The 26,069-nt window shown below is 48.2% G+C and overlaps 1 protein-coding gene across 1 annotated transcript in view; it reads left to right on the plus strand.

The window, feature by feature from the left end:
• Positions 1-11,036: 11,036 nt before the first annotated feature.
• ABCA13 (ATP binding cassette subfamily A member 13) overlaps positions 11,037-26,069 on the plus strand; it is a 388,752-nt gene continuing 373,719 nt past the window's right edge. Inside the window, exons 1-3 of the mRNA XM_060247734.1 lie at positions 11,037-11,075; positions 22,106-22,199; positions 23,438-23,561. Of these exons, the coding sequence (XP_060103717.1) occupies positions 11,037-11,075; positions 22,106-22,199; positions 23,438-23,561 (257 nt within the window). The remainder of the gene's footprint in view (positions 11,076-22,105; positions 22,200-23,437; positions 23,562-26,069) is intronic.

A 26,069-nucleotide genomic window follows, 5' to 3' on the forward strand; every position in this document is an offset into this window, starting at 1 on the left:
ACTGGCAGTTTGTTTTGTTGTAAAAGCAAACCCTTGCTACCATCTTCCCGGTGAGAATAGCATTGGAAAAAGTGCAGAAAAGGGCAACTAGAATGATTACAGGTTTGGAACACTTTCCCTATGAAGAAAGGTTAAAACGCTTGGGGCTCTTTAGCTTGGACAAACATCGACTGTGGGGTGACATGATAGAGGTTTACAAGATTATGCATGGGATGGAGAAGGTAGAGAAAGGACTTTTCTCCCTTTCTCACAATACAAGAACTCGTGGGCATTCGATGAAATTGCTGAGCAGTCAGGTTAGAATGGATAAAAGGAGATACTTTTTCACCCAAAGGGTGATTAACATGTGGAATTCACTGCCACAGGAGGTGGCGGCGGCTACAAGCATAGCCAGCTTCAAGAGGGGTTTAGATAAAAATATGGAGCAGAGGTCCATCAGTGGCTATTAGCCACAGTGTGTGTGTGTGTGTATTTTTGGCCACTGTGTGATACAGAGTGTTGGACTGGATGGGCCATTGGCCTGATCCAACATTGCTTCTCTTATGTTCTTATGTGACACAGAGTGTTGGACTGGATGGGCCATTGGCCTGATCCAACATTGCTTCTCTTATGTTCTTATGTGACACAGAGTGTTGGACTGGATGGGCCACTGGCCTGATCCAACAGGGCTTCTCTTATGTTCTTATGTGACGCAGAGTGTTGGACTGGATGGGCCATTGGCCTGATCCAACATTGCTTCTCTTATGTTCTTATGTGACACAGAGTGTTGGGCTGGATGGGCCATTGGCCTGATCCAACAGGGCTTCTATTATGTTCTTATGTGACACAGAGTATTGGACTGGATGGGCCATTGGCCTGATCCAACATTGCTTCTCTTATGTTCTTATGTGACACAGAGTGTTGGGCTGGATGGGCCATTGGCCTGATCCAACAGGGCTTCTATTATGTTCTTATGTGACACAGAGTGTTAGACTGGATGGGCCATTGGCCTGATCCAACATAGCTTCTCTTATGTTCTTAGGATTAAAGCTTTGTCACCCCAACCCACCCTTTAGAATGTATATATCTACAATTTAAGAAGGAGAAACAGACGCCTTCAAAGGAAAACTGAAAGTGACTTTGGGCAACTTCATGTGAAAGAAGGCAGAGCTGAAGATTAGGATGACTGGATCCGACTCAAGAAATATCTGGGGACTCTGGGAATGGACCCAGGAGCAAGGAGGCGACAAGCATGATTGAACTCGGAAGCAAGTTCTGGCCATCATATTTAAAAGGGACTGCATGCCCTTTGAACGCCTTCCCTCCATTTGAAATTAATGAAGGAGAGGGGCACCTTTTTTGATGTTTCACAGAATTGAATCCCCTGGACCAAACTTTTTGAAACTTGGTGGGTGTTTTGAGATGATGATATTGGATTTATATCCCGCCCTCCACTCTGAATCTCAGAGCAGCTCACAATCTCCTTTATCTTCCTCCCCCACAACAGACACCCTGGGAGGTGGGTGGGGCTGAGAAGACTCTCACAGCAGCTGCCCTTTCAAGGACAACCTCTGCCAGAGCTATGGCTGACCCGAGGCCATTCCAGCAGCTGGAAGTGAAGAAGAAGACAACTGTAGATTTATACCCCGCCCTTCTCTCTGAATCAGAGGCTCAGAGCGGCTCACAATTTCCTTTACCTTCCTCCCCTACAACAGACACCCTGTGAGGTGGGTGGGGCTGAGAGGGCTCTCACAGCAACTGCCCTTTCAAGGATAACCTCTGCCAGAGCTATGGCTGACCCAAGGCCATTCCAGCAGGTGCAAGTGGAGGAGTGGGGAATCAAACCCAGTTCTCCCAGATAGGAGTCCGCACACTTAACCACTACACCAAACTGGTTTGAGGAGAGGCACTGGGTGTTATGCAGAAAATGTGGTGCCTCTACCTCACAAAATAGCCCCCCTGAGCCCCAAATACCCATGGATCAATTCTCCATTATTTCCTATGGGGATCAGGCTCCATAGGGTATAATGGAGTGCCCAGCAGACCTTTCCCTCCCCCACCTCCCTTTCTGATAGCCCTGAAGCGGGGGAAAGGCTTCCAAACCAGGGGATCCCCTGTCTCCCAACTGGGGATTGGCAACCCTAGTTGCCAGTCTCCACATGGTGGCTGTAGAGCTCCTAGAATTTAGGGTTGCCAAGTCCAATTCAAGAAATAGGTGGGGACTTTAGGGGTGGAGCCAGGAGCAAGGCTGTAACAGGCATATTTGACCTCGAAAGGGTGTTCTGACCATCACATTTAAAGGGACCACATGCCTTGTAAATGCCTTCCCTCCATTGGAATTCATGAAGGATAGGGGCACCTTCTTTGGGGGCTCATGGAATTGGACCCCCCTAGTCCAATCTTTTTGAAACTTGGAGGGACTTTTGAGGAGACGCATCAGATGCTATGTTGCAAATTTGGTGCCTCTCCCTCAAAAAAGAGCCCCCTCCAAGCCTCAGAAACCCGTGGGGTATCTTACAGGGCCTGATGTTCTTACAGGGCGTACTGTAATTTCTTGGAGGACTGGCTACATCAGGGAGGTGTAGCTTAATATGCAAAGAGTTTCTGCTACAAAAAAAGCCCTGGTGATTTTGTGTGGAGTGTAGTACGCAGGTTGGCCTGGGACAGTAGCCCAAATCAAGAAGCTGTTATTGGTTAAACTGGTATTAATCATGAAACGTTTTAGTAGATTTAAGACGAGGAGGTCGATTTGAATTAGCAGGACTGAGACGGAAGGGCACCTACCCTTTATGTTTTGAAGGCTGTCACAGTTCTGATGTGTTGCTATAAATAGAATATACTATCCCAGAATACCTTGAGGGCCAGACTGTGATTGCCAAATTATTGCTACCAAGGCAGCGTTTCTTCCTGCCTTTTTAAAGAGAACAATCTAATTAAAGCCCAGGCACTCCCGAGCCATGAATTATGGAAGCTCAACATGTGGTCCTACCATTACGGCTGTGTTGAATCAATATTTATGAATGTTTATATACTTAAAAATATGCTTACTGCTTTTAAGGCGGGCGGGGGCTTGGTTATTAGGGCACTGCAGTACCCCTGTCATGTGACTCTCTACATTCTGGGGGGTTTTTTTGCTGTAAAAAAATAAAAATAAAGCACATGCCACCCTCATTCAGGTACCAGGGCAGTGTGTGGAAGGGGATTCATGAATTAAACAGGCCAAAAAAGAAAGAAAGAAACAGCCTACTGGCTGCTGTGTACAGGAGAGAAAGGAGGTCATTGAGCATAATATTAAATATAAAACTCTCTTGTATAGTAATGGGAGGCTTGTTGCCCAAGATGAAGGCAGCTCTCCTTGGGTTGCACGAGAAAAAGAGCAGTTGTCAAAGATAGACAAAAAGACATTTTTCATTTTTTTGCACAAAGTGGGTACCTGGCAGGGGATGAACAGTCCCCATTAAGAATGTGGGGCTTGCGGGTTCATTATCAGCCCGCGGCTGTGCCAGGAAACAAAACAGTTCAAGGGATCAACAGGTGATTGTTTCAGATTCTGGTGCACATGGGGAAGGATGTTCATAGATACATTCCAAGACCGGCTCTTGGATATGCATGCAAAGTTAAAATGCATAATTTGTTTAAGAACATTGGTTTTTGCTTTAATTTTTATACCATATAACAACTCTAATGGTAATCTGCCTCAAGTCTGAAGAAGGGGGACTATTAGATAGATAGATAGATAGATAGATAGATAGATAGATAGATAGATAGATAGATAGATAGATAGATAGATAGATAGATAGATAGATAGATAGAGAGACAGACAGACAGACAGACAGACAGACAGACAGACAGACAGACATAGAGGGGGCTTTTTTTTTGAGTAGGAATGCAGTTCCGGCTGGCTTGGTGTCGGGGTGTGGCCTATTATACAAATGAATTCCTCTGGGCTCTTTCTACCAAAAAAGCCCTGGATACGTAGGTAGGTAGATGGATGGATAGATGATAGATAGATGGATGGATGGATGGATGGATGGATGGATGGATGGATGATAGACAGACAGACAGAGGGCTTTTTTTTTTTTGAGCAAGAATGCACAGGAACACAGTTCTGGCTGGTTTGGTGTCAGGGTGTGTGGCCTATTATGCAAATGAATCCCTGCTGGGCTCTTTCTACCAAAAAAGCCCTGGATAGATAGATAGGTAGGTAGGTAGGTAGATGGATTGATAGATGATAGATGGATGGATGGATGGATGGATGGATGGATGGATGTATAATAGACAGACAGACAGACAGAGGGCTTTTTTTTAAGCAGGAATGCACAGGAACACAGTTCTGGCTGGTTTGGTGTCAGGGTGTGTGGCCTATTATGCAAATGAATTCCTGCTGGGTTTTTTCTACCATAAAAGCCCTGAAAAGGGAGGGAGGGAGGGAGGGAGGGAGGGAGGTAGATAGATAGATAGATAGATAGATAGATAGATAGATAGATAGATAGATAGATAGATAGATTTGCTGTCAAGTTGCAGCTGACTTTTGTCAACCCCCAAAGATTTTACTACACTTGATCTTAGCCAAAAGGCCGAGAAGCGATACCCCCAAAGATTTTCAAGGCAAGAGAGGTTCTGAGTTGGTTTGCTATTGCTTGCCTCTACTAATCTCCCCTGGCCTTCCTTGGGGGTCTCCCATCCAAATACTCACCAGGTCTGCCCCTGCTTAGCTTCTGAGATTTGAGGAGACCGCTCTAGCCTTGTCTATCCAGGTCAGAGTGGAGTATAAATAAGGAAAATAAAATAAAAAACAACACACTTTGCTTGTTTAGTTAGAGCAGAGGCCCCCAACCTAGCTGCACCTGAGGGCACTTCTGCAATGCTGACAACACATAGTGTGCAGTGGGCACCCCAACAAAATGGCTGCCACAGACTCTGGGTTGAATTGCAAAACATCATGGAGATCCACCAGAATATTAAGGAGATTCCAAACTTGACCCCCTCTAAGAATGGAGGCGGCTGTTTCTAAACAGGTGGCCCCTGCAGACCCAAAAGACCACCTGGGCTCTTTTGAAGCACCTTCTACTTCACTGTAATGTATGTAGAATTATATCTAGTATCTGGGCATTCCTATTTAACTCATTGGAGCTGGAAGAGCGGAGCTTGGGGAACTACGAACAATAGGCAGCAGGATCCTGATACCTGCTGCCCTGCACCAATCAAAGGGCCCCAGCCGGTTTGAACGGACCAATAACCTGCTAGCGCGGGAACCCAGAGTTGTTTATAGTTACGGCCCCGTGGCCAGTTATTCAGTCTTGTTAGTGCAGCCATCTACCGTGCTGTTTCTAATAAAGAGCTGTTATCACTGTTACCTCATCTCGATGCTTTGAACCTACTATATTATAGCGGTGACGAGGATGGGAGTCTCGTAGGCGATCCAGCAACACGCACTGTGCCTCACAGCAGCGGCTCCCCACTCTGCGCACCACACTGCCATCGCTGAAGAAGACCGCCAAGCCAGGACCAGAGATGAGTGAAGACCGAGCATCCAGCTCCTCCAGCGCCTCTGCGCCAGCACCTGCTCTTCCGATGCCCGGCTTCGACCAGGCTGCTGCGCCACGGCATCACCTCCTGGATTCAATCCCACTCACCCGGAGCGGTGGGAGAGATGGGAGAAGAGGCTAAACTTCTACCTTCTCTACCACAACATTGTGAACGAGCAGAAGAAGAAACAGCTTTTGCTCAGCATCAGCGGAGAGGACACGCTGGAACTAGTGGAGAGCCTGATCTCTCCCGTGTCGTTGATGGATAACGCTGCCACCTATCAGGTCATCACAGAGGCATTTAGAGAGCACTTCTCACCCAGGCCAACCCGGACATCCAGGCGCCTGGAATTCCACAAATAGGTCCAGAAGGCCGGTGAAACTGTCTCTGTATTTCTGGCAGAGCTGCGCCACCTCACTCGCCTTCGTCAGTCTCGAGGAGGCCCTACTAGCCTAATTCGTGGCTGCCCTCCGTGATGAGAAACTCCAGGCGAAGATGACAGTGCCCAAGACCCTCACACTGGCGGATGCCCTGAGTGAGGCAACTGCCTACAAAAAATCTCACAAGGAGCAGCACACAGCCAGGGCACACCAGATCACCAGCGGATCCGACCAGGAAGACCCCAAAGGAACCAAAGGCGTGAAGATGCACCAGGCCACACCAAAGCATCCTGCACCTCATGCGACAGAACCAGACACGACCCAAGGCTGCGCCGGCTGTGGGGAGAACCACAAATGTCGCACATGCAAGTACTGGAATGCAGTCTGCTACACATGCAGAAAGATGGGTCATCTGGCGTGAGTTTGCCACTCAAAGTTGACGTTCCAGGGTCATGGATGTTCAGCACGACCCAAATATGGCCGCTGCCACAAGGTTGCGCTCGTGGAGGACATTGAGGCGATCGCTACTTCGGGGGATCAGGTATGTCAGCTCCCCATGCCTTCCCCTGATAAGTTTAAGGCAATTGTGATCATTAACGGCAAGCCCTGCACCATGGAAGTAGACTTGGGGTGGGCCGGACGGTCATCTCGGCCTGAACTTTCCGGCAGTTGTGGTCTGGGAGGAGTCCCAATTATAGCCGTCCCTGTTCATAGTCAGGGACTTCCAAAAGCGAAGGGTTGTTGTCCTAGGGGTGGGGGCGGTACCCGTCAAATACGGCCAGTTTGTAGGCAGGCTACTCCTTATTGTAGTAGAAGGGGACTTATGTAGCCTACTGGGACCATCATGGTTCGAACCACTGGGGATCCGGGTCACAGTGATCCACCAAGCATTCTCCCGTAGGGACTTCCATGGCATGTGTGAGGAGGTCCCCGCCGTCTTTGATGGCACACTGGGTACTTACACCGGGCCTCCGTAACCCTAGACCTCAACCCTAACGTGCAGCTCATAAGGCTGAAGGCCAGGCTAGTGCCCTTAGCCCTGAGACCTAAAATAGAGGAAGAGGTAGATCACCTCATGGTGCAGGGGGTGCTGGAACCAGCAGCCAACGCCAAATGGGAAACCCCCATAGTGACCCTGGTTAAACCTAATGGTAGCGTCCGCATTTGTGCAGATTAAAAAGGTAAAGGTAGTCACCTGTGGAAGCACCAGTTGTTTTCGACTCTGAGGTGAGGCGCTGCAGGACCACGCATAGCTGGTCCCCGTGGTCAGTCACATGTTGGTGTCACTTGCGGGGGCTAAAATTTTTGGAAAGCTGGATCTGGCTCAGGCCTACCAGCAACTCCCCATGGCCTCCGCTGCAGCGGAGCCCCAAACCATAGTCACCCACAGGGGGACTTTCCAGGTCAAGCGGCTGCAGTTTGGGGTCAACGTGGCCCCAGGAATATTCCAGAACTTAATTGACTCTCTTCTCAAAGGAACCCCCGGGGTGCAACCATTTTTTGACAATGTGTTAATCGCCGTCCGCCGTTAAAGCACGACTGGCCCCACCGCTGGCATCCCAAGCGGCGACAATTGTACCCCCTCCACTTCCCAAGCTCAGACGGTCTACTAGGGAATGCCACAAGCCGGTGTACCTCAAGGACTATGTCTGTCTTACGAACTAAGAGGGGAGGGATGTTATGTTTGGGAAGGGACGGTGGCTCAGTGGTAGAGCATCTGCTTGGGAAGCAGAAGGTCCCAGGTTCAATTCCTGGCATCTCCAAAAAAGAGTCCAGGCAAATAGGTGTGAAAAACCTCAGCTTGAGACCCTGGAGAGCCACTGCCATTCTGAGAAGACAATACTGACTTTGATGGACCGAGAGTCTGATTCAGTAGAAGGCAGCTTCATATGTTCATATGTATGTAGAATTGTATCTAGTATCTGGGTATTCCTATTTAGCTCATTGGAGCTGGAAGAGCGGAGCTTGGAGAACTAGGACCAATGGGCAGCAGGATCCTGATACCTTTTGCCCTGCTCCAATCATAGGGCCCCGGGCAGTTTGAACGGACCAATAACCTGCTAGTGCGGGAACCCAGAGTTGTATATAGTTACGGCCCCGTGGCCAGTTATTCAGTCTTGTTAGTGCAGCCATCTACCGTGCTGCTTCTAATAAGGAGCTGTTATCAATGGCTGTTTTCGCACTGACCTTTTACTGGCGCAAGCACCCTCTTCACACCGGAGGATCTGCCCGGATTTCGCACAAGAAGCGCCGGCGCACCCAAAAGAGCCGGCTACTTCCGTCGCGAAACCCGCTCAAACGTTTTCCTGCTTCTTGGCGGTTTCCGTTTGAGCGGGTTTCGCGACGGAAGTAGCCGGCTCTTTTGGGTGCGCCGGCGCTTCTTGTGCGAAATCCGGGCAGATCCTCCGGTGTGAAGAGGGTGCTCGCGCCAGTAAAAGGTCAGTGCGAAAACAGCCACTGTTACCTCATCTCGATGCTTCAAACCCACTATATTATATCCGCTCAAGAGAAAGAAGTGAAGGACTTTATGGGAAGAAGCAAGGGGATGCCCGGAAACGCAGGCGCCACAATGGCGATCACAGATTCAGGAGGCGAACAGACAACACAACCGTGTGCTCCGTTCCCACGGAGGTTCCCATCTTGCTTCAGCCTCAAGGGAGTCTTCTGCCCTCAGGGTTTGAAGTCATGAAGCTGCCGTACAAGGAATCCACCAGTCCATCAGGGTCAATATTGTCCACTCAGACTGACAGCAGCTCTCCAGGGTTTCAGGCAGAGGTCTTTCACACCAACTACTGTCAGATCCATTAACTGGAGATGTGGGGACTGATTCTGGGATCTTACGCATGCCAAGCAGATGCTTTTCTATTGAGCCATGGCCCCTTCTGAGATCAGTGTTCCCTCTAAGTTGAGATAGTGTGAGCTGGCTCACAGTTTTTTTAATCTCCGGCTAATACCTTTTTGTCTTAGCTCAGGAAGGATGGCCCCAGAGCACAATAATTTATGCAGCGGCTCACAACTTTCATGCCAGTAGCTCACAAAGTAGAATTTTTGCTCACAAGACTCTGAAGCCTAGAGGGAACATTGGCTGCAATCCCTGGCACCCCCAGCCAAAAGGACCAGGCAGGAGGTGATGCGAAAGACCTCAGCCTGAGACCCTGGAGAGCTGCTGCCAGTCTGAGCAGGCAATACAGACCTTGACGGATTCAGTTTAAGGCAGCTTCATGTGGGTGTTCTGAGTCCATAAGCACAATTCTTCTCCCATTTTCAAACAGCATAACGATGTTTTCTTGGCAGACTTTTTTACGGGGTGGTTTGCCATTGCCTCCCCCAGTTCTATACACTTGACCCCCAGCAAGCTGGGCCCTCATTTGACTGACCTCGAAAGGATGGAAGGCTGAGTCAACCTTGAGGCGGCTACCTGAACCCAGCTTCCGCCGGGATCGAATTCAGGTCGTGTGCAGAGCTTGGACTTTACAACTCTGCACCACGGGGCTCTTCACTTCAACAAGCAATGAAACAACTCCAGTTCCCCTTTGCCCTTCTCGCCTATCACCTCTGGCAATTCCATCCAGAAGGCTACGGACGAGCGTCTTCCAAAAAGGGCACGGCACACTCTCTCGATCCAATTGGTGACTTCATTTCTTGCTCGGTGCAGAAGGCTGATTTGATTAGTCTGTTCCCAAGAAAGAAAAAGAGCCGGACTTGAGCATGGAAATGCATCGAAGCCTCTGAGGGGAAGGTCACGGCTCGGTCAGCTCTTTCCAGACTGGTGAGCAGCATCTTGTGTGCGCGCTCCTGTTCCTGTGAGCATGGCTTGGAGGCAAGGCAAACGGCACCATGCTGGAAGTGCAGGCAGGGCTACAATTTCTCACTGGGATGGACCATGATTCCCCTTCTGTGCCTTGGAGAGAAGAAGAAGAATTGCAGACTTATACCCCACCCTTCTCTCTGAATCAGAGCTGCTTACCATCTCCTATATCTTCTTCCCCCACAACAGGCACCCGGGGAGGTGGGTGGGGCTGAGAGAGCTTTTTACAGCAGCTGCCCTTTCAAGGACAACCTCTGCCAGAGCTATGGCTGACCCAAGGCCATTCCAGCAGGTGCAAGTGGAGGAGTGGGGAATCAAACCCGGTTCTCCCAGATAAGAGTCCACACACTTAACCACTACACCAAGCTGGTTCCCACTGCACCAAGTTCGGTGCCAGTTTGGCGTAGTGGTTAAGTGTGCCAACACAATCCGAATCTTGCCACCTGCCCAAAATGAGGCCCACCTTTCCGCCTCCCCATGAGGAACCATCCCTTGATCGTTCAATGGTCTGACTTGGTAGAAAGCAGCTTTGTGAGTCAAACTAATACAGCCCTGATGAAAATTAGCATTTGCAATTCACAGCGAGCAAACCGATCCATTAACCCTGCTCATTTGCCTCTGAAAACCTGTCATCCCTGCAGCAAACCTAGCCAGGTTTTTTTTAAAAAAGGAAGACATGCTAAGGGATGTGGAAACGAAGCCACCGAATTCTATGATCTCCCTCCAGAAGAGGAGGAGAAGCAAAGGGTGGATGCTGATGTGGTTCGGTTCTTGCAAAATTTGCGCACGAGAATACACACACTGTGGAACAAAACACCCTGGAGGCCTTTCTACAAACCCACCCCCTTTTGCTGTTCATCACAGCCGCTGAGCAGCAAGTGGAAAGATGAGATTCCTCAGCGAAGGGAGAACAAGACGCTGAAAGAGAATCCCATCTTTTCTCTGCTGAGGCACAGACCCCCGTCGTTCTTTCACCTTTGCGGTGTGCTGGACCAACACAAGGCCGGGGTGCCTCTCTGGCTTGAGGTTCTTGAGGAGTTTCACGACTCTTGAAGAATCCACTCCTGATGGTGACAGAGGAGAAGGTGCTGCCATGGGGTTCTCTTTTCACCAGTTCAGAGCTCTCTTCTGGAAGAACTGGCTGTGCCGTGTGAGGCAACCGGTGAGTCTTTGCAAATTCATCGCCATGGGGTTATTCCCTTTGGGTCCTTCTTGCATCTGGAGTTTGTTAGGCTTAGCGCAGATCTAACACATTTCAATGGCTCAGGCTCTCTCTTAGCCAGTTTTATGGGGTTGTTGGATCTCCACGTTGCCAGCAGGGAAAGGGAGCGGAGAGAACGATGGCTTGCCTGAAGCCACCAAAGAAGTTTGCGGCTGAGGTGAGAAGAAAACCATTCGTTTCCCAGCTCTCTCTCTTTTTTAAAATCAGTGCCCTGTGTAGGAAACCAGGTGGCCCTTGAAGCTGGAGGTGGAGAAAGGTTTGCCACAAATTCTTCCGTGCCTTCAGTGAATGCTAAAAGAAGATCCAGCACAAAAGTTTTGAAACAGAAAGATGCTTGGAGGATTACGCTTGGTATCAAGCCGGTGCCTGGATATTCAAATCTCTCATCTCTTTTCTTACTGCAGTAATTGGTAGTGAGAGATAAGGGGGAGGGGGAGGAACTTGTCATTACACTTTGTGGGGTGCTAGAAATATGGGGAGGCACTGTGAGGGCTACTCATCTCCAATACTTTTGCACCTGTACTTATGTACAGGGCTTTTTTTTTGGTAGAAAAAGCCCAGCAGGAACTCATTTGCATATTAGGCAACACCCCCTGACATCACCATGGTTCCACATGGGGCTTTGTAGAACAAACCCAGCAGGAACTCATTTTCATACTAGGCTACTCCCCCTGACATCACTATTGCTTTGTGCAGGGTTTTTTTTTTGTAGAACAAACCCAGCAGGAACTCATTTGCATATTAGGCAACATCCCCTGACATCACCATGGTTCCACATGGAGCTTTGTAGAACAAACCCAGCAGGAACTTATTTCCATACTAGGCCACACCCCCTGACATCACTATTGCTTTGTGCAGGGTTTTTTTTTTGTAGAACAAACCCAGCAGGAACTCATTTGCATATTAGGCAACATCCCCTGACATCACCATGGTTCCACATGGAGCTTTGTAGAACAAACCCAGCAGGAACTTATTTCCATACTAGGCCACACCCCCTGACATCACTATTGTTTTGCACAGGGGTTTTTTGTAGGACAAACCCAGCAGGAACTCATTTGCATATTAGGCCACACCCCCTGACACCACTATTGTCTTGCACAGGGTTTTTTGTAGAACAAATCCAGCAGGAACTCATTTGCATATTAGGCCACACCCCTGGTGCCAAGCCTGTTGAAACTGCATTCCTCTAAAAAAAAAAAAAGCCCTGATTGAATTCAGACATTATATTTTCCCCTTACTACTCAGTTATAGATTGGATCAATACACTGTGATTGTATAATATAGCCAAAGTCAGAAATAAAGGAATGTGGTGTAGTGGTTAGAGTAAGGGCCGGTGCGGGAGAGTAGGCAAAGTAGGCAGTCATCTAGGGTGCCACCTGGCCTAGGGGGCACCACTGGGTGTCCCCTCCCTGATGCATGACTCTGGCTCCTGACCACTGTCACCTTAAGAACATCAGAACATAAGAGAAGCCATGTTGGATCAGGCCAACATTCTGTGTCACACAGTGGCCAAATATATATATATATATATACACACACACAGAGTGGCTAATAGCCACTGATGGACCTCTGCTCCATATTTTTATCTAACCCCCTCTTGAAGCTGATGCTTGTAGCCGCCACCACCTCCTGTGGCAGGGAATTCCACACGTTAATCACCCTTTGGGTGAAGAAGTACTTCCTTCTATCCGTTTTAACCTGACTGCTCAGCAATTTCATTGAATGCCCATGAGTTCTTGTATTGTGAGAAAGGGAGAAAAGGACTTCTTTCTCTACTTTCTCCATCCCATGCATTATCTTGTAAACCTCTATCATGTCACCTTGCAGTCGACGTTTCTCCAAGCTAAAGAGCCCCAAGCGTTTTAACCTTTCTTCATAGGGAAAGTGTTCCAGCCCTTTAATCATTCTAGTTGCCCTTTACTGGACTTTCTCCAATGCTATAATATCCTTTTTGAGGTGCGGTGACCAGAACTGTACAAGGTGCAAAAGGTGCAACTTGACTCCTGCTTTGTTCATGTTCTTGACACACAGCCCACTCACCTTGTCCTTTCCCATCACCAAGCTGCCCTCAACAAAGCCAAGCCACCCCCCTCTCCCCGATTTGTGACTTGGTCTCCCACCTCATCCTATCCTGCCACCCTCCTTCCTAACACGGCCGGCAAGCACTTCTTCTCACAGGTTTTTTTTTTATAACATCACTTTTTGGGGGGGAAAAAAATAAAAATCAGTAAATTAAAAATGTGAAAAAGTTTCAAGTTTAGCGCTCTTCAATTTCCCTATATTTTTTAAGAAGGGGGGGGGGCGCTAGTGGGTGATTCGCCTAGGGCGCCAGAAAGCCTAACACCGGCCGTGGTTAGAGTTGTCAGATTAGGACCAGTTCCTCACTAACTCACAAAACAGACCAGTTGCTCTGCTCCCAGCCTTCTCCTCTCCTTGACTCAAGCGATTGATTATTCCCAGTTGCTGCATGGGTGCATTTTGACTCACGCAGGCCCGGCAGTAGGGCTTCTGGCACCCCTAGGCCAAGGCCTGTTCCCACGCCCTCTCTCTCGGTCTCATTTCTCAAGTGACGTCATCAGGCTGCGTGTGTTTTGCACGAGCGCTCAGCCCAGCCCTCCCCTGATTCAAAGTGAGCCAGCCAGCTCCCTTTGAAGCAGGGGTGGGCTGGCCTGAGCGCTTGCGAGAAGCGTCATCGGCCGCGTGTGCTTTGGGCGTGGGGAAGCAGTCGCGGGGAGGCCGATGGCAGCGGGTGTGGGGAGACGGAGGGCAGCGGGCACAGGGAGACAGAGGACAGCAGGTGCCTCATGGTGCCCCTAGGCCAAGTGGCACCCGAGGCGACTGCCTCCTTGGTCTACTCCCACGCGCTGGCCCTGAACTCACGGCTCCCTCCAATTTCCCCTGTGGCTTCCTGGTCTTGTTTTTTTTTAGAGATTTGGAAGCTGTAAGGGAAATCAGAAGGAGCTGCGGGTCAAAACACACCTGCACAGCAACTGGTGGGGAATCGATAGGGTTGCCAAGTCCAATTCAAGAACTATCTGGGGACTTTGGGGGTGAAGCCAGGAGACTTTGGGGGTGGAGCCAGGAGACATTAGGTGTGGAGCCAAGAGCAAGGCTGTGACAAGCATAATTGAACTCCAAAGGGAGTTCTGGCCATCACATTTAAAGGGACGGTACACCTTTTCAATGCTCTCCTTCCATAGGAAATAATGAAGGATGGGGCACCTTCTTTTGAGGCTCATAGAATTGGACCCCCTGCTCCAATCTTTTTGAAACTTGGGGGGTATTTTGGGGAGAGGCACTAGATGCTATACTGAAAATTTGGTGTCTCTACCCCCAAAAACAGCCCCCCCCCAGAGCCCCAGATACCCGCAGATCAATTCTCCATGATTTTCTATGGGAATCAATCTCCATAGGGAATAACAGAGTTCCCAGCAGACATTTCCCTCCCCTTCCCCCGCTTTCTGACGACCCTGAAGCGGGGGGAGGGCCTCCAAACCGGGGGATCCCCTGCCCCCACCTGGGGATTGGCAACCCTAGGAATCGATCTCCTGAGCCGGGGAATCCAGAAGCCTGGGGTGGAGCAACTGCTAGTGAGGAATTGGTTCGAATCCTTGCTCTGCCACAGAAGCTTGCTGGATGAGCTTTGGTTAGTCACATACTCTTAGCTTAACCTACCTCACAGGGTTGGGCTGAAGATAAAATGGAGGAGAGGAAAACCATGTAAGGTGCTTTGGGCCCCTACTGGGGAGAAAGGCTGGTAGGGAACAAGTTTTTTTTTTTTAATACCTTTTGTACGGGTCAAGGAAAGAAGAACAACGGTGTGTTTTGCTGAAAAAAAAAATCTCGCACTATCATGTGATTGATCTATAGCTCTACCAATCGTCTGTACTGGGTGGGGAGGCGGGATGTCGCATGTTAGCACAGCCTTTGTGAGAGGTGATTGGTCTTTGCCAAGCACTTGTTTTGTTACTGGCGAGAACCGTTTGGGGGAGGATGGGGATTAGTGGGATTTCCTGCTTCCCTTGGTGGCGGCGGAAAGCTCCATCAAATTGCAGCTAACGTCGGGTGTCCTTGGTAGAGTTTTCAAGGGAAGAGACATTCATTCAAGGGAAGAGACATTCATGTGTTTCAAGGGAAGAGACATTTGCCTGATTCTGCGTAAGAACCCTGGACTTCCTTGGTGGTCTCCCATCCAAGGACTAACCAGGGCTGACCCTGCTTAGCTTCCAAGATCTGACAAGATTGGACTAGCTCAGACCACCTGGGTCTGGGCACCCGTTTCTCTTAGCTAGGAATTTTAAAGGAAAATCTGTTAGCGCCGGTGGCTGCGATAGATGGCATAACGCCGCAGTCTCCTCTCTTCTGTTTCTCCCTCCAAAGCAAATATCACATCATTTGAAAGCAACCGCCGCCAAATAGGAAGGAGCAGCAGTTTTCTACTTGTTTCTCCTTGAATTTTTCCCGCCCCCATCATCACAGCGCTCTGGAGAACCAGTGGGATGTAGTGGCTTAAGAGTGTTGGACGTGGATCTGGGAGACTCAGGTTGTGCCATGGAAGCTGGCTAGGTGACCTTGGGCCAATCACAACCTCTCAGTCTAGGGCGGACTCCTCTTTCACACACGAAGCACATAATCACACCAGGCATGTTGCGTGGGGACCCTCTAGTATTTGGGTAAAAACTCTATGGTGCCATAGAGTTTTGTCTCCAAATGCTAGCATGTTCCCGCGTATTGTGCCCGGTTCTATGTTGTCACTTCTGGGACATCATCATGCCAGGCATGCCAGGTGCTGACGGAGCACTTCAGGGGAAGGGCCAGTTGTGTGCCAGCAGGTTGGAGCCCCCAAAATTGGGGGAAGCCCCGCCTCCAGCGGGAGGCTAGGAACCCTATCTCAGCCGAACAAGGTTGTTGTGAGGATAAACTGGAGGAGAGGAGAACCATGTAGGCTGTAGTTTAATTTTTTTATCATCGTTTATTTTTTTATTTTTTATTTTATTTTTTATTTATTTCGCATTTTTATCCCGCCCTCCCCGCCAAAGCAGGCTCATTTTGTTCCTTTTAAGCAATAACAGAACTGAACCTCCATGTTTTTTGAGAGGGGGGTGGGGGATAAAATTAAAAAATGACGCCCCCTTGTGGGCCCATTCTATCTATGGGCCCATAGAATAGAATGGACTCCATACCCAATTTGGCGCCCCCCCCCCCTTCAGTGGCACCCAGGACAAGCACCCCCTCTACTCCCCCCTAGATCCAGCCCTGCGCAAAAATACTTTTGAGTTGGATGTGACTAATTAGATTTTGTTGACTATATATTGAAAAGAATAAAAAGAATAAGACTTGGGCTCGCTGAAATGGCGCCCCCTCATTAGCGACAGGAAACACGGTAACATCAAAAAGAGAAGAATTCTCCTTCGTGTCAACTGGCTCTGAGGATCAGATTTTGGCCGCTGATCATTATGGGCAATACTTAACTCCATTGATAAGGCACGTTTGTGACAGCTTCCCCTGCATTTATGAATAATTTCTGAATGCCAGCCTGCACCAGGCGTGATGGAAGGGTCAGGGCTCCAACTCCAATTAAAAACAAGCTTTTGGATGAATTGCTGTCCAGGTGTCAACACGAGGGAACCGGTGGCAGAGAACTTTTTTGCAAGATTTTTCCATTGGACGGGATTCTTTTTTTGTTGCTTGGAAAATCTGAAAAGTTGGAGAGGGCATTTCCTCCTGAGAATTTCACACCTCTGTGTTACTCAAAAGAAGGGGCCTTTTGAGTTTCCAATTATTTATCACCTCTCGTATCCTCCTCGTGGAGTGCCAGTTAATGGTGGCCTAGCCATTGAACCATGTTCAATTAAGCATACCTCCTTTGATCCAGCAGTCGCCATGGGAATAGAGCTAGTGCAAGGAGCATTTTTGCAAACACTGATGCTGAATCCTTTTTTGTCTTCTCCCTGTGCACCTTGGGGATTTTGAGTGGCTTTCCTTTTTGTTTGCTGTTACATTTTTTTTAATGGTAAAATGGGAGTCCCAACTTCTACCCGGGAAGTTACTGGAGATTTGGAACCAAATCAGTCAGTATCATAATGCCCCTGTATACAGGGTCAGCTCGCCCACTAGGCAAACTAGGTAGTTGCCTAGGGCGCTGGGAGGGTGGGTGCACCAAATTGGGCTCCCCCCTCCAGGTGGCCCAGACAAGCACCTAGTTTGCCTGCCTCCTCTGCCTGCTGCCACCGCCACCCCTCTTTTCCCTTCACCTTCCCCTCGCCACCGCCCACCCGCCCCTCCTTTTCCTTCCTTTCCCTTCTGCTCCCTTCCCTTTGCCCCACTGCCGCCATGATCACAGCACGCCACGTCTGGGCCCTGCTGACCCTGACATGGCATGCATCTTATCTTTAGAAAGATAGCACTGGAGAAGGCTTGGCTCCCCCTCCCTTCTGGTTCCGGAAATGAAGGGGGAGAAGCCTTCACTTCAGCACCATCCTTCTAAAGATAAGAAGCATGCCACATTGGGACTGGCAGGGCCCAGGTGCTGCGTGCTGTGAACCCAGGGCGGGGGGAGCAAAGGGAAGAGGGTGCCACCTCACCTCACCTTGCTGCGTGGTACTGGGGGAGTGTGCAATGGAGCACGGTGCTGTGTTGCAGCGCTGTGGGGGCGGCTGCGGAAGGTGCCTGCCTGGGGCGCCACACACCCTTGGGGTGGTGCTGCCTGTATAAATCGATGGTGTGGCCTCATTTGGAATACTGTGTACAGTTCTGGTCACCACCCCTCAAAAAAGATATTATAGTCTTGGAAAAAGTGCAGAAAAGGGCAACTGGAATGATTAAAGGTTTGGAACACAAGAGAACATAAGAGAAGCCATGTTGGATCAGGCCAACACTCTGTGTCATACAGTGGCAAAAAACCTCAAAAACCAGATGCCATCAGGAGGTCCATCAGTGAGGCCAGGACACTAGAAGCCCTCCCACTGTGGCCCCCCAAGCACCAAGAATACAGAGCATCACTGCCCCAGACAGAGAGTTCCAACAATATGCTCTGGCTAATAGCCACTGATGGACCTCTGTTCCATATGTTTATCCAATCCCCTCTTGAAGCTGTCTATGCTTGTAGCTGCCAGACCTCCTGTGGCAGTGAATTCCATATGTTAATCACCCTTTGGGTGAAGAAGTACTTCCTTTTATCCATTCTAACCTGACTGCTCACCAATTTCATTGAATGTCCATGAGTTCTCGTATTGTGAGAAAGGGAGAAAAGGACTTCTTTCTCTACCTTTTCTATCCCCTGGATAATCTTGTAAACCTCTAATGTCATCCCTCACTTGACGTTTCTCTAAGCTAAAGAGCCCCAAGCATTTAAACCTTTCTTTATGAAGAACACTTTCCCTGTGAAGAAATGTTAAAGCACTAAGGGCTCTTTAGTTTGGAGAAATGACGACTGAGGGGTGACAAGATAGAGGTTTACAAGATTATGCATGGGATAGAGAAGGTAGAGATAGAAGTACTTTTCTCACAATACAAGAACTCATGGGCACTCAGTTGGGTTAGAATGGATAAAAGGAAGTACTTCACCCAAAGAGTGATTAACACATGGAATTCACTGCCACAGGTGGTGGTGGCAGCCACAAGCATAGATGGCTTCAAGAGGGGATTGGATAAACATATGGAGCAGAGGTCCATCAGTGGCTATTAGACATAGGATATAGATGAAACTCTGTCTGTATTCTTGGTGCTTAGGGGTGGGGGGCAACAGTGGTAGGGCTTCTAGTGTCCTGGCCCCACTAGTGGACCTCCTGGTGGTACCTGGGTTTTTTGGCCACTGTGTGACAGAGCGTTGGACTTTAATGAACTACTGGCCTGATCAAACATGGCTTCTCTTATGTTATTACTTATAGACCAATTCCCCGCTAGCCTTGTCCCGGTCTCATGTTCCTCTTCTCCGCGGAGCTTCCCTCCAATTTCACGCAAGCTGCCACGGGTCTGTGACTCACCCCACCTCTTTCCCACAGCAAGCAGAAACCGGTTTTCAGAGGATCTTGCTTGCCGTGGGAATCAGACAGAAGCCCTATGGATTAGAGGAGTGTGATACTAGGACAAGGCTAGTGGGGAATCTGTCACAGATCTGCCCTTATCTGAATAGCCCAGGCTAGACTGGTCTCATCAGATCTCAGAAGCTAAGCAGGGGCAGATCTGGTCAGTATTTGGATGGGTGACCACCAAGGAAGTTCAAGGTTACTTTGCAAAGGCAGCCAATGGCAAACTACCTCTGAATGTTTCTTATTGCAAAAATCTTATGGGGTTGCCACAAGTTGGGTGAAACTTGATGGCCTTTTCCACCAGAAAGTCTTCTCAGCTCTACCTAGGGTTGCCAAGTCCAATTCAAGAAATATCTGGGGACTTTGTGGGTGGAGCCAGGGGACTTTGGGGGTAGAGCCAGGAGCAAGGTTGAGACAAGCATAACTGAACTGCAAAGGGAGTTCTGGCCATCACATTTAAAGCACACCTTTTTAAATGCTTTCCTTCCCTAGGAAATAATAACCGTTTTCGCACACAGCTTACCTTGCAGTCAAAATCCTGTTCCCTCCGCAGCATCTGTTGGATTTCCCACCATCTGCACCGGAGTTACAGGAAGTGCTGCGGCTTTTGCGTAGCAAACGTAAACTGGGTTTTAGTGGTTTACGTTTGCTACGCAAAAGCTGCGGCACTTCCTGTAACTTCGGCGCAGATGGTGGGAAATCTGACCAGATGCTGTGGAGGGAACAGGATTGTGACTGCGAGGTGAGCTGTGTGCGAAAATAGTAAATGAAGGATAGGGGCACCTTCTTTTGGGGCTCATAGAATTGGACCCCCTGGTTCAATCGTTTTGAAACTTGGGAGATAATTTGGGGAGAGACACTGGATGCTACACTGAAAATTTGGTGTCTCTACATTAAATAACAGCCCCCCCCCCAGAGCCCCAGATACCCGTGGATCAATTCTCCATTAAACCCTGTGGGAATCGTTTTTCATAGGGAATAATGGAGTGCCCAGCAGACATTTCCCTCCCCCTCCTTTCTGATGACCCTGAAGTGGGAGGAGGGCCTCCAAACTGGGGGATCCCCTTCCCCCACCTGGAATTGGGAACCCTAGCTCCACCTCCTGTGGCAACCATTTTACAGCGGCGCCGGCACTCATCATCTTGCCTCAAAACTCCAGAGGTGCCCGGAGGCTCAAAAATGTCGGGGACAGCCTCAGAGGAATGATGGAATAAGAAAAAAGCAATACATTTTTTACAGGTACGTATATCTGCTAACCAAAACAAGAAAAAATAAAGATATCAATAGTCAAATTATATATATTTCAGACAATTACTTGAGGGGAGTGTGAGCATGCAATCGAAAGGAAATATTTCCCTGAGGGAAATCCAACTATGGAGAAGATACAAAGATATCAAAATAAAACAGATCAATACTTAATTAACTGAACGGGTAAATGTAATAAAACTTCCCAAAATACTAGGTTAATAATAAACCTAGCGCTCAGAGGTGAGAGGAGAGCCAGTTTGGTGTAGTGGTGAAGTGTGTGGACTCTTATCTGGAAGAACCGGGTTTGATTCCCCACTCCTCCACTTGCACCTGCTGGAATGGCCTTGGGTTAGCCATAGCTCTGGCAGAAGTTGTCCTTGAAAGGGCAGCTGCTGTGAGAGCCCTCTCCAGCCCCACCCACCTCACAGGGTGTCTGTTGGGGGAGGAAGGTAAAGGAGATTGTGAGCCACTCTGAGACTCTTCGGAGTGGAGGGCGGGCTATAAATCCAATATCTTCATCTTCTTCTTCAAACAAGGGTCTTATAATAATAAAAGGAAAATAAAAAATGTAGCCAGGAGTGATATGTGTGGTTAGATGGAAGGAGATTATGGGTTCAGGAGAGGTTTTTTGGAATGTGCAAGGCTTTCAGAAGGGAACCCCCCTCCACACACCAGCATTCAAAATACTTTTGCCTTTTAAAGACTGTTCTGCTATCACCACACAAATAAATCTTTTTTTTCTGGTTCATTAGTTAGACAGACAGGCCCATGCTAATGTGAACAAAAACCTGAAGGACCTTGAGATGTATGTTGCTGATGGGGAAATTCTCCTCATGATTGGCCCAGTCTGTGTTGGTTTAGTTGACAAAAATTAGTGCTACTGTGAGGAACCTGTACCTCACAGTATTGTTCCCAATGGTTTCCCCATGATATGTATGCATGTGGGCAAGAAAAGAGTGGTAATGTGAGAATTGGCTCTGAAAGGCAAGCATGGTTTGACATTTCTGAGAAATTGCTTCCTTCTGTAGAGTGAACAATATACTCATGTTTCTATTCTTGTAAACAAACACAAAAGACAGGCTTATTCCCCCCACTCCTCCCCATGTCATGCAATAATATGTGAAAAGCAAGCACAGTTTTCAGTAATAATGGTGTGGGATATCTTACTTTCAGTAATAAAATATCCAGATTTCCCTGGGTACATTATTCTCAGTAAGATTTAATATCAGGTCACCCCGCCCACTAGAATGCACTTTTATTTACAAGAATAATCTCTTAATTCCACCTCATTGTGTCTTGTAATTGCAATAAGTATTTCTTCAGCAAGGATAATCCTTTGTGGTTTCAACTAGTAATCGACATACAAAGTGACCGATGTAAATATTTACAGACTGTAAAGAATTTCTTGGGCAAGAAAAACCCAGTATGATAGTAATATTCCAGAAGGACCCATTCTCCAAACACAGAATACGCACAATTGCTTTTTCCTGTTATAGCTTTACTTCTTTTGATAATAAAATAGGAGTCAATTGCACCCTTAAGACCAACTTAGCTTTATTCAGAACGTAAGCTTTCGTGTGCATGCACCCTTCTTCAGACGAGGAATGAGGTACAGTAAGCAGAGCCACATATAGCTGGTGGGGCTATATGTGGCTCTGCTTACTGTACCTCATTCCTCGTCTGAAGAAGGGTGCATGCACACGAAAGCTTACGTTCTGAATAAAACTAAGTTGGTCTTAAAGGTGCAATTGACTCCTATTTTGTTTTACTACTTCAGACCAACACGGCTGCCTATTTGGATCTATTCTTTTGATAATATTATTGTTCTTCAAAGTTGCACACCACAACTTTAATTTCCACTGCAGTGGTTCTCCTGGTATTATTAACACTGGGCTCTTTCTCTCTCCAGGTCTTGTCTCTTTCTGAAGTTCTCTGGCCTTGTACACTTTTCCTTATTCTAGCTGTAGTCCGTTTCCAGGAACCACCAAGGCAGAGAGAGAACTGTAAGTTGTGTACTGAAATCATTATTTTGGCATATCTTGACAGTAGATAGATAGATAGATAGATAGATAGATAGATAGATAGATAGATAGATAGATAGATAGATAGATAGATGAGAGAGATCTGTGTTTTTAAATCACTTCTCCAAGGCAAGCCAGAAGGTGGTTTGGAGAATGCATTTAAAGTTTCATTTCATTTCATTTTATTTGATTTATATCCCGTCCTCCCTACCAAGGAGGCTCAGGGCGGCTCAAGTTGCTTTCTTTCCCCCCCTTTTCCCAACTCCATCTACTTTCCCTCCTTCCTTCCTCCCTCCCTCTTAGCAGTAGTATATGCTAAAAGGATTTTGGGGTCTTAGTGAACCATACGCTGAACATGAGTCAACAGTGTGATGCGGTGGCTAAAAAGGCAAATGCAATTTCGGGCTGTATCAAGAGCAGAGTTGCAAAAGAAGCACTTTTAAGTGGACAGTGACGTCTCTGTGTGGAGAGCAAGTCTGGTGTAGTGGTTAAGTGTGCGGACTCTTATCTGGGAGAACCGGGTTTGATTCCCCACTCCTCTACTTGCACTTGCTAGCGTGGCCTTGGGTCAGCCATAGCTCTGGCAGAGGTTGTCCTTGAAAGGGCAGCTGCTGTGAGAGCCCTCTCCATCCCCACCCACCTCACAGGGTGTCTGTTGTGGGGGAGGAAGGTAAAGGAGATTGTGAGCCGCTCTGAGATTCTTTGGAGTGGAGGGTGGGATATAAATCCAATATCTTCTTCTTCTTCTTTCAAGAGAAAGCGATGGGGAAAAGGTCAACTCCAGCTTGATTCTTTTCTATAATTCTGCTGCTCCAGAGCGATTTCCCCCTTTGAAAGGTTTCAATCACTGGGTGGCTGTTATCCCACCCCCTTCAATCTGCCCTGCTAATGATGACTGCAGGAAAAATAAACCTTTTTTTTCTATCAGAGACCTTTAAAAAAATCTCCCTCCCTTTTCCCCTCCCCTCCCCACCCTCCCTTCCTCCCTTCTCTCAAACACCTGATGTTCGTATCTTGTGGCTCTCACACATCTGTGGCTCTTACACTAAGCAAGTTTGGCCACCCTGATCTAGACACTATTCAGAGAAATGGACCATTGTTCAGTTGTTTAAAGACGCACGAAAACATCCAGTGTTAACATTTCAACTGCCTCAACATTACGACAGTGCTGAGTGTTCAAGGAAACAGTCTCGTTCTCAGTAATGTTACTTGCTTTTCAGGTTATTTGGCAGCCCGGGATTTGCCAAGCCGGGGCCTTTACCCTTTCGTTCAGAGCCTCTTTTGCAACGGCGGCTCCAGATGCAAGAACAGCAGCTACACTGCTCAGAAAAACAGCAGTTTGCGGTAAGGAAGTTCTTTTTCTCCGACTGCGTACTGCTCTGTTTTCTTACGGTCACTTTGCTTCCCCCAAGTTTTGAAACCTCTCAAGATTAAGTCACAAGTCTAGACTTTTCTGACTGTCTTTTAATTGTTAGTCACCTCAGGGCAGAAATAAGTGTTAGAAAGTTTCTGAATCAATCCTGCCTCAGCCCCTATCTCTTGCTTTTCAAGCAGTAAGTCTTCCGGAAAAATCCAGGTTACCAGCAACTGGGGTGGAATTCTAGCAGGAGCTCCTTTGCATATTAGGCCACACACCCCTGGTGTAGCCAGCCCTCCAAGAGCTTACAAGGCTCTTTTTCAAAAGCTCTTGGAGGACTGGCTACATCAGAGGGATGCAGCCTAATAGGCAAAGGAGCTCCTGCTAGAATTCCACCCCTGCCAGCGACATAGGTCCAAGGTGCCTGTCCAGCTGAACTGTTAACTTAAGTACTCAAGAGTGTTTCTCCAGTTTTCTTGTGCCCTTGCAAGGCTACCTGTTGAGCTCACCTGTCTGATCGGGAAACAAAAACTGTGCAGACAACTTTATCATCACAACAATTCTGTGGAGGCTCTAATGGGACCACCATGTGTGGCTGGTGAGCTGTGCCCTGCTGGTGGGTCACAGGTTGTGTTGGTGTGCCCCCAGGGCTAGCCCTAGACTGTCATGCATCCTAAGCAAGGCTAACTTCTGGTGCTTCCCCCCCTGCACTGACAATATCACCAAGTCACATGGCAGGCGCCCAATTCGGCATCCCCAGAAGGCCAGGGAGACAACAGGGCGCTCCAACCTTTTTGAGCTCTTGGTCACCTTTGGAATTCAGACTGGGGCGGGGGTGCGACCACAATGCAGCCCCCAAGCACAACACACTGAGGAAAATTCCTCGCAGGGGTTCCTGCAGTTTTAGGGAGGGGGTTAGATGGGGCCCACTAGGGCAGGGATGGCCAAATTTGCTTAACATAAGAGCCACATAGAATAAATGTCAGATGTGTGAGAGCCACCAGACACAAACCTCAGATGTCTGAGGAAGGAAGGAAAATAGATGGAGGGAGGGAGCAGGGAGGGAGAGGTGGAAAGAAAGCAACTTGAACTTTAAATGCATTCTCCAAGCCACTGGCTGGCTCGGCTTGAAGAAGTGGTTTAAAGAGACAAATGCCTTCACTGGTGGGGGCTTCAAGAGCCACACAATGTGTGTGAAAGAGCCACATGTGGCTCCCGAGCCACAGTTTGGTCACCCCTGCATTAGAGAGATGGGTATAATGCAGCTTCACATTTTCATGTGGCCAAGACCTGGTTGCGTTTCATATTTCAAAACTGTTGTGGCATGGTCCAAGCCGAAGGGAAGAAGAGAGCATGGGTGTGTGGGGATGGAGGAGGGGGAGGAGAGATCAGAACCTTGAATCAAGCACATTTTTTGAAGGGATGTGGGTTTATTATAGGAAATGTTGGCTCCCACTAATCTGGCAGAAACAGCGACTGGGATTGCCTGTGGTTTAGGAGTGGAATGGGAGGAACTGCAGGATTCCTTGCTTTCAAATACAATGCTTCTGATAGCATTTTCTGAGCAGAGCTCTTCCAAGCTACAGGGACCATAAGGCAAACTGTTGATAAGCTGTTTTTGAACTGTTGCACTGCTGTTCTGGTTTTCCAGAGCATCCCTGACAAGAGTTTGTCCAGTCGCTGCTTAAAGACTGCCAGTGAGGGGGTTGATTGCACTATTGAACAGCTCTTATAGTTAAAAAGTTTTTCCTATGCCAGTCCTCTCCTCTGTTGCCAGCAGGAACAGCTCCCTGCCCTCCTCTAAGTGGCAGCCCTTCTAATACTTCAAAAAAGCAATCATGTCTCCCCCCTCAACCTCCTCCTCTCCAGACTGAATATCCCCAAGTCCCTTAGCCTTTCCTCATTGGGCTTGCTCTCCATGGTTACTTGGAAGTAATCTACAGTGAGCACTGTGGCATGTACTCTCTACATATGCACAGGATTACAATTTTAATTTAAAGAAAGAAGAAGTTATTGGATTTATATCCTGCCTTTCACTCTGAATCTCAGGGTTTCAGAGCAGCTCACAATCTCCTTTATCTTCCTCCCGTACAACAGACACCCTGTGAGGTAGGTGGGGCTGAGAGACCTCTCCCAGAAGCTGCCCTTTCAAGGACAATTCCTAAGAGGGCTATGGCTGACCCAAGGCCATTCCAGCAGCTGATAGTGGAAGAGTGGGGAATCAAACCCTGTTCTCCCAGATAAGAGTCCACGCACTTAACCTCTACACCAAACTGGCCCTCCTTTCTCACATCAGACTTTCTAGTTAATACAATTCAGAATATCCCTGAAGTTTCCAAGGGTAGCAATGTTGGTCCATAGTAGAACAACTAGATTCAAGCCCAGAAGCACCTTAGAGACCAACAAGATTTAGGGGAGGGGCACAAGCTTTCCAGCATTAAAGCTCCCTCTATTAGATAAAAGGAGCTTTGACTCTCAAATATTTTGTTCTCTAA

The sequence above is a fragment of the Heteronotia binoei genome, chromosome 10 (assembly GCF_032191835.1).
Source record: "Heteronotia binoei isolate CCM8104 ecotype False Entrance Well chromosome 10, APGP_CSIRO_Hbin_v1, whole genome shotgun sequence".
NCBI classification, from domain to species: domain Eukaryota; kingdom Metazoa; phylum Chordata; class Lepidosauria; order Squamata; family Gekkonidae; genus Heteronotia; species Heteronotia binoei.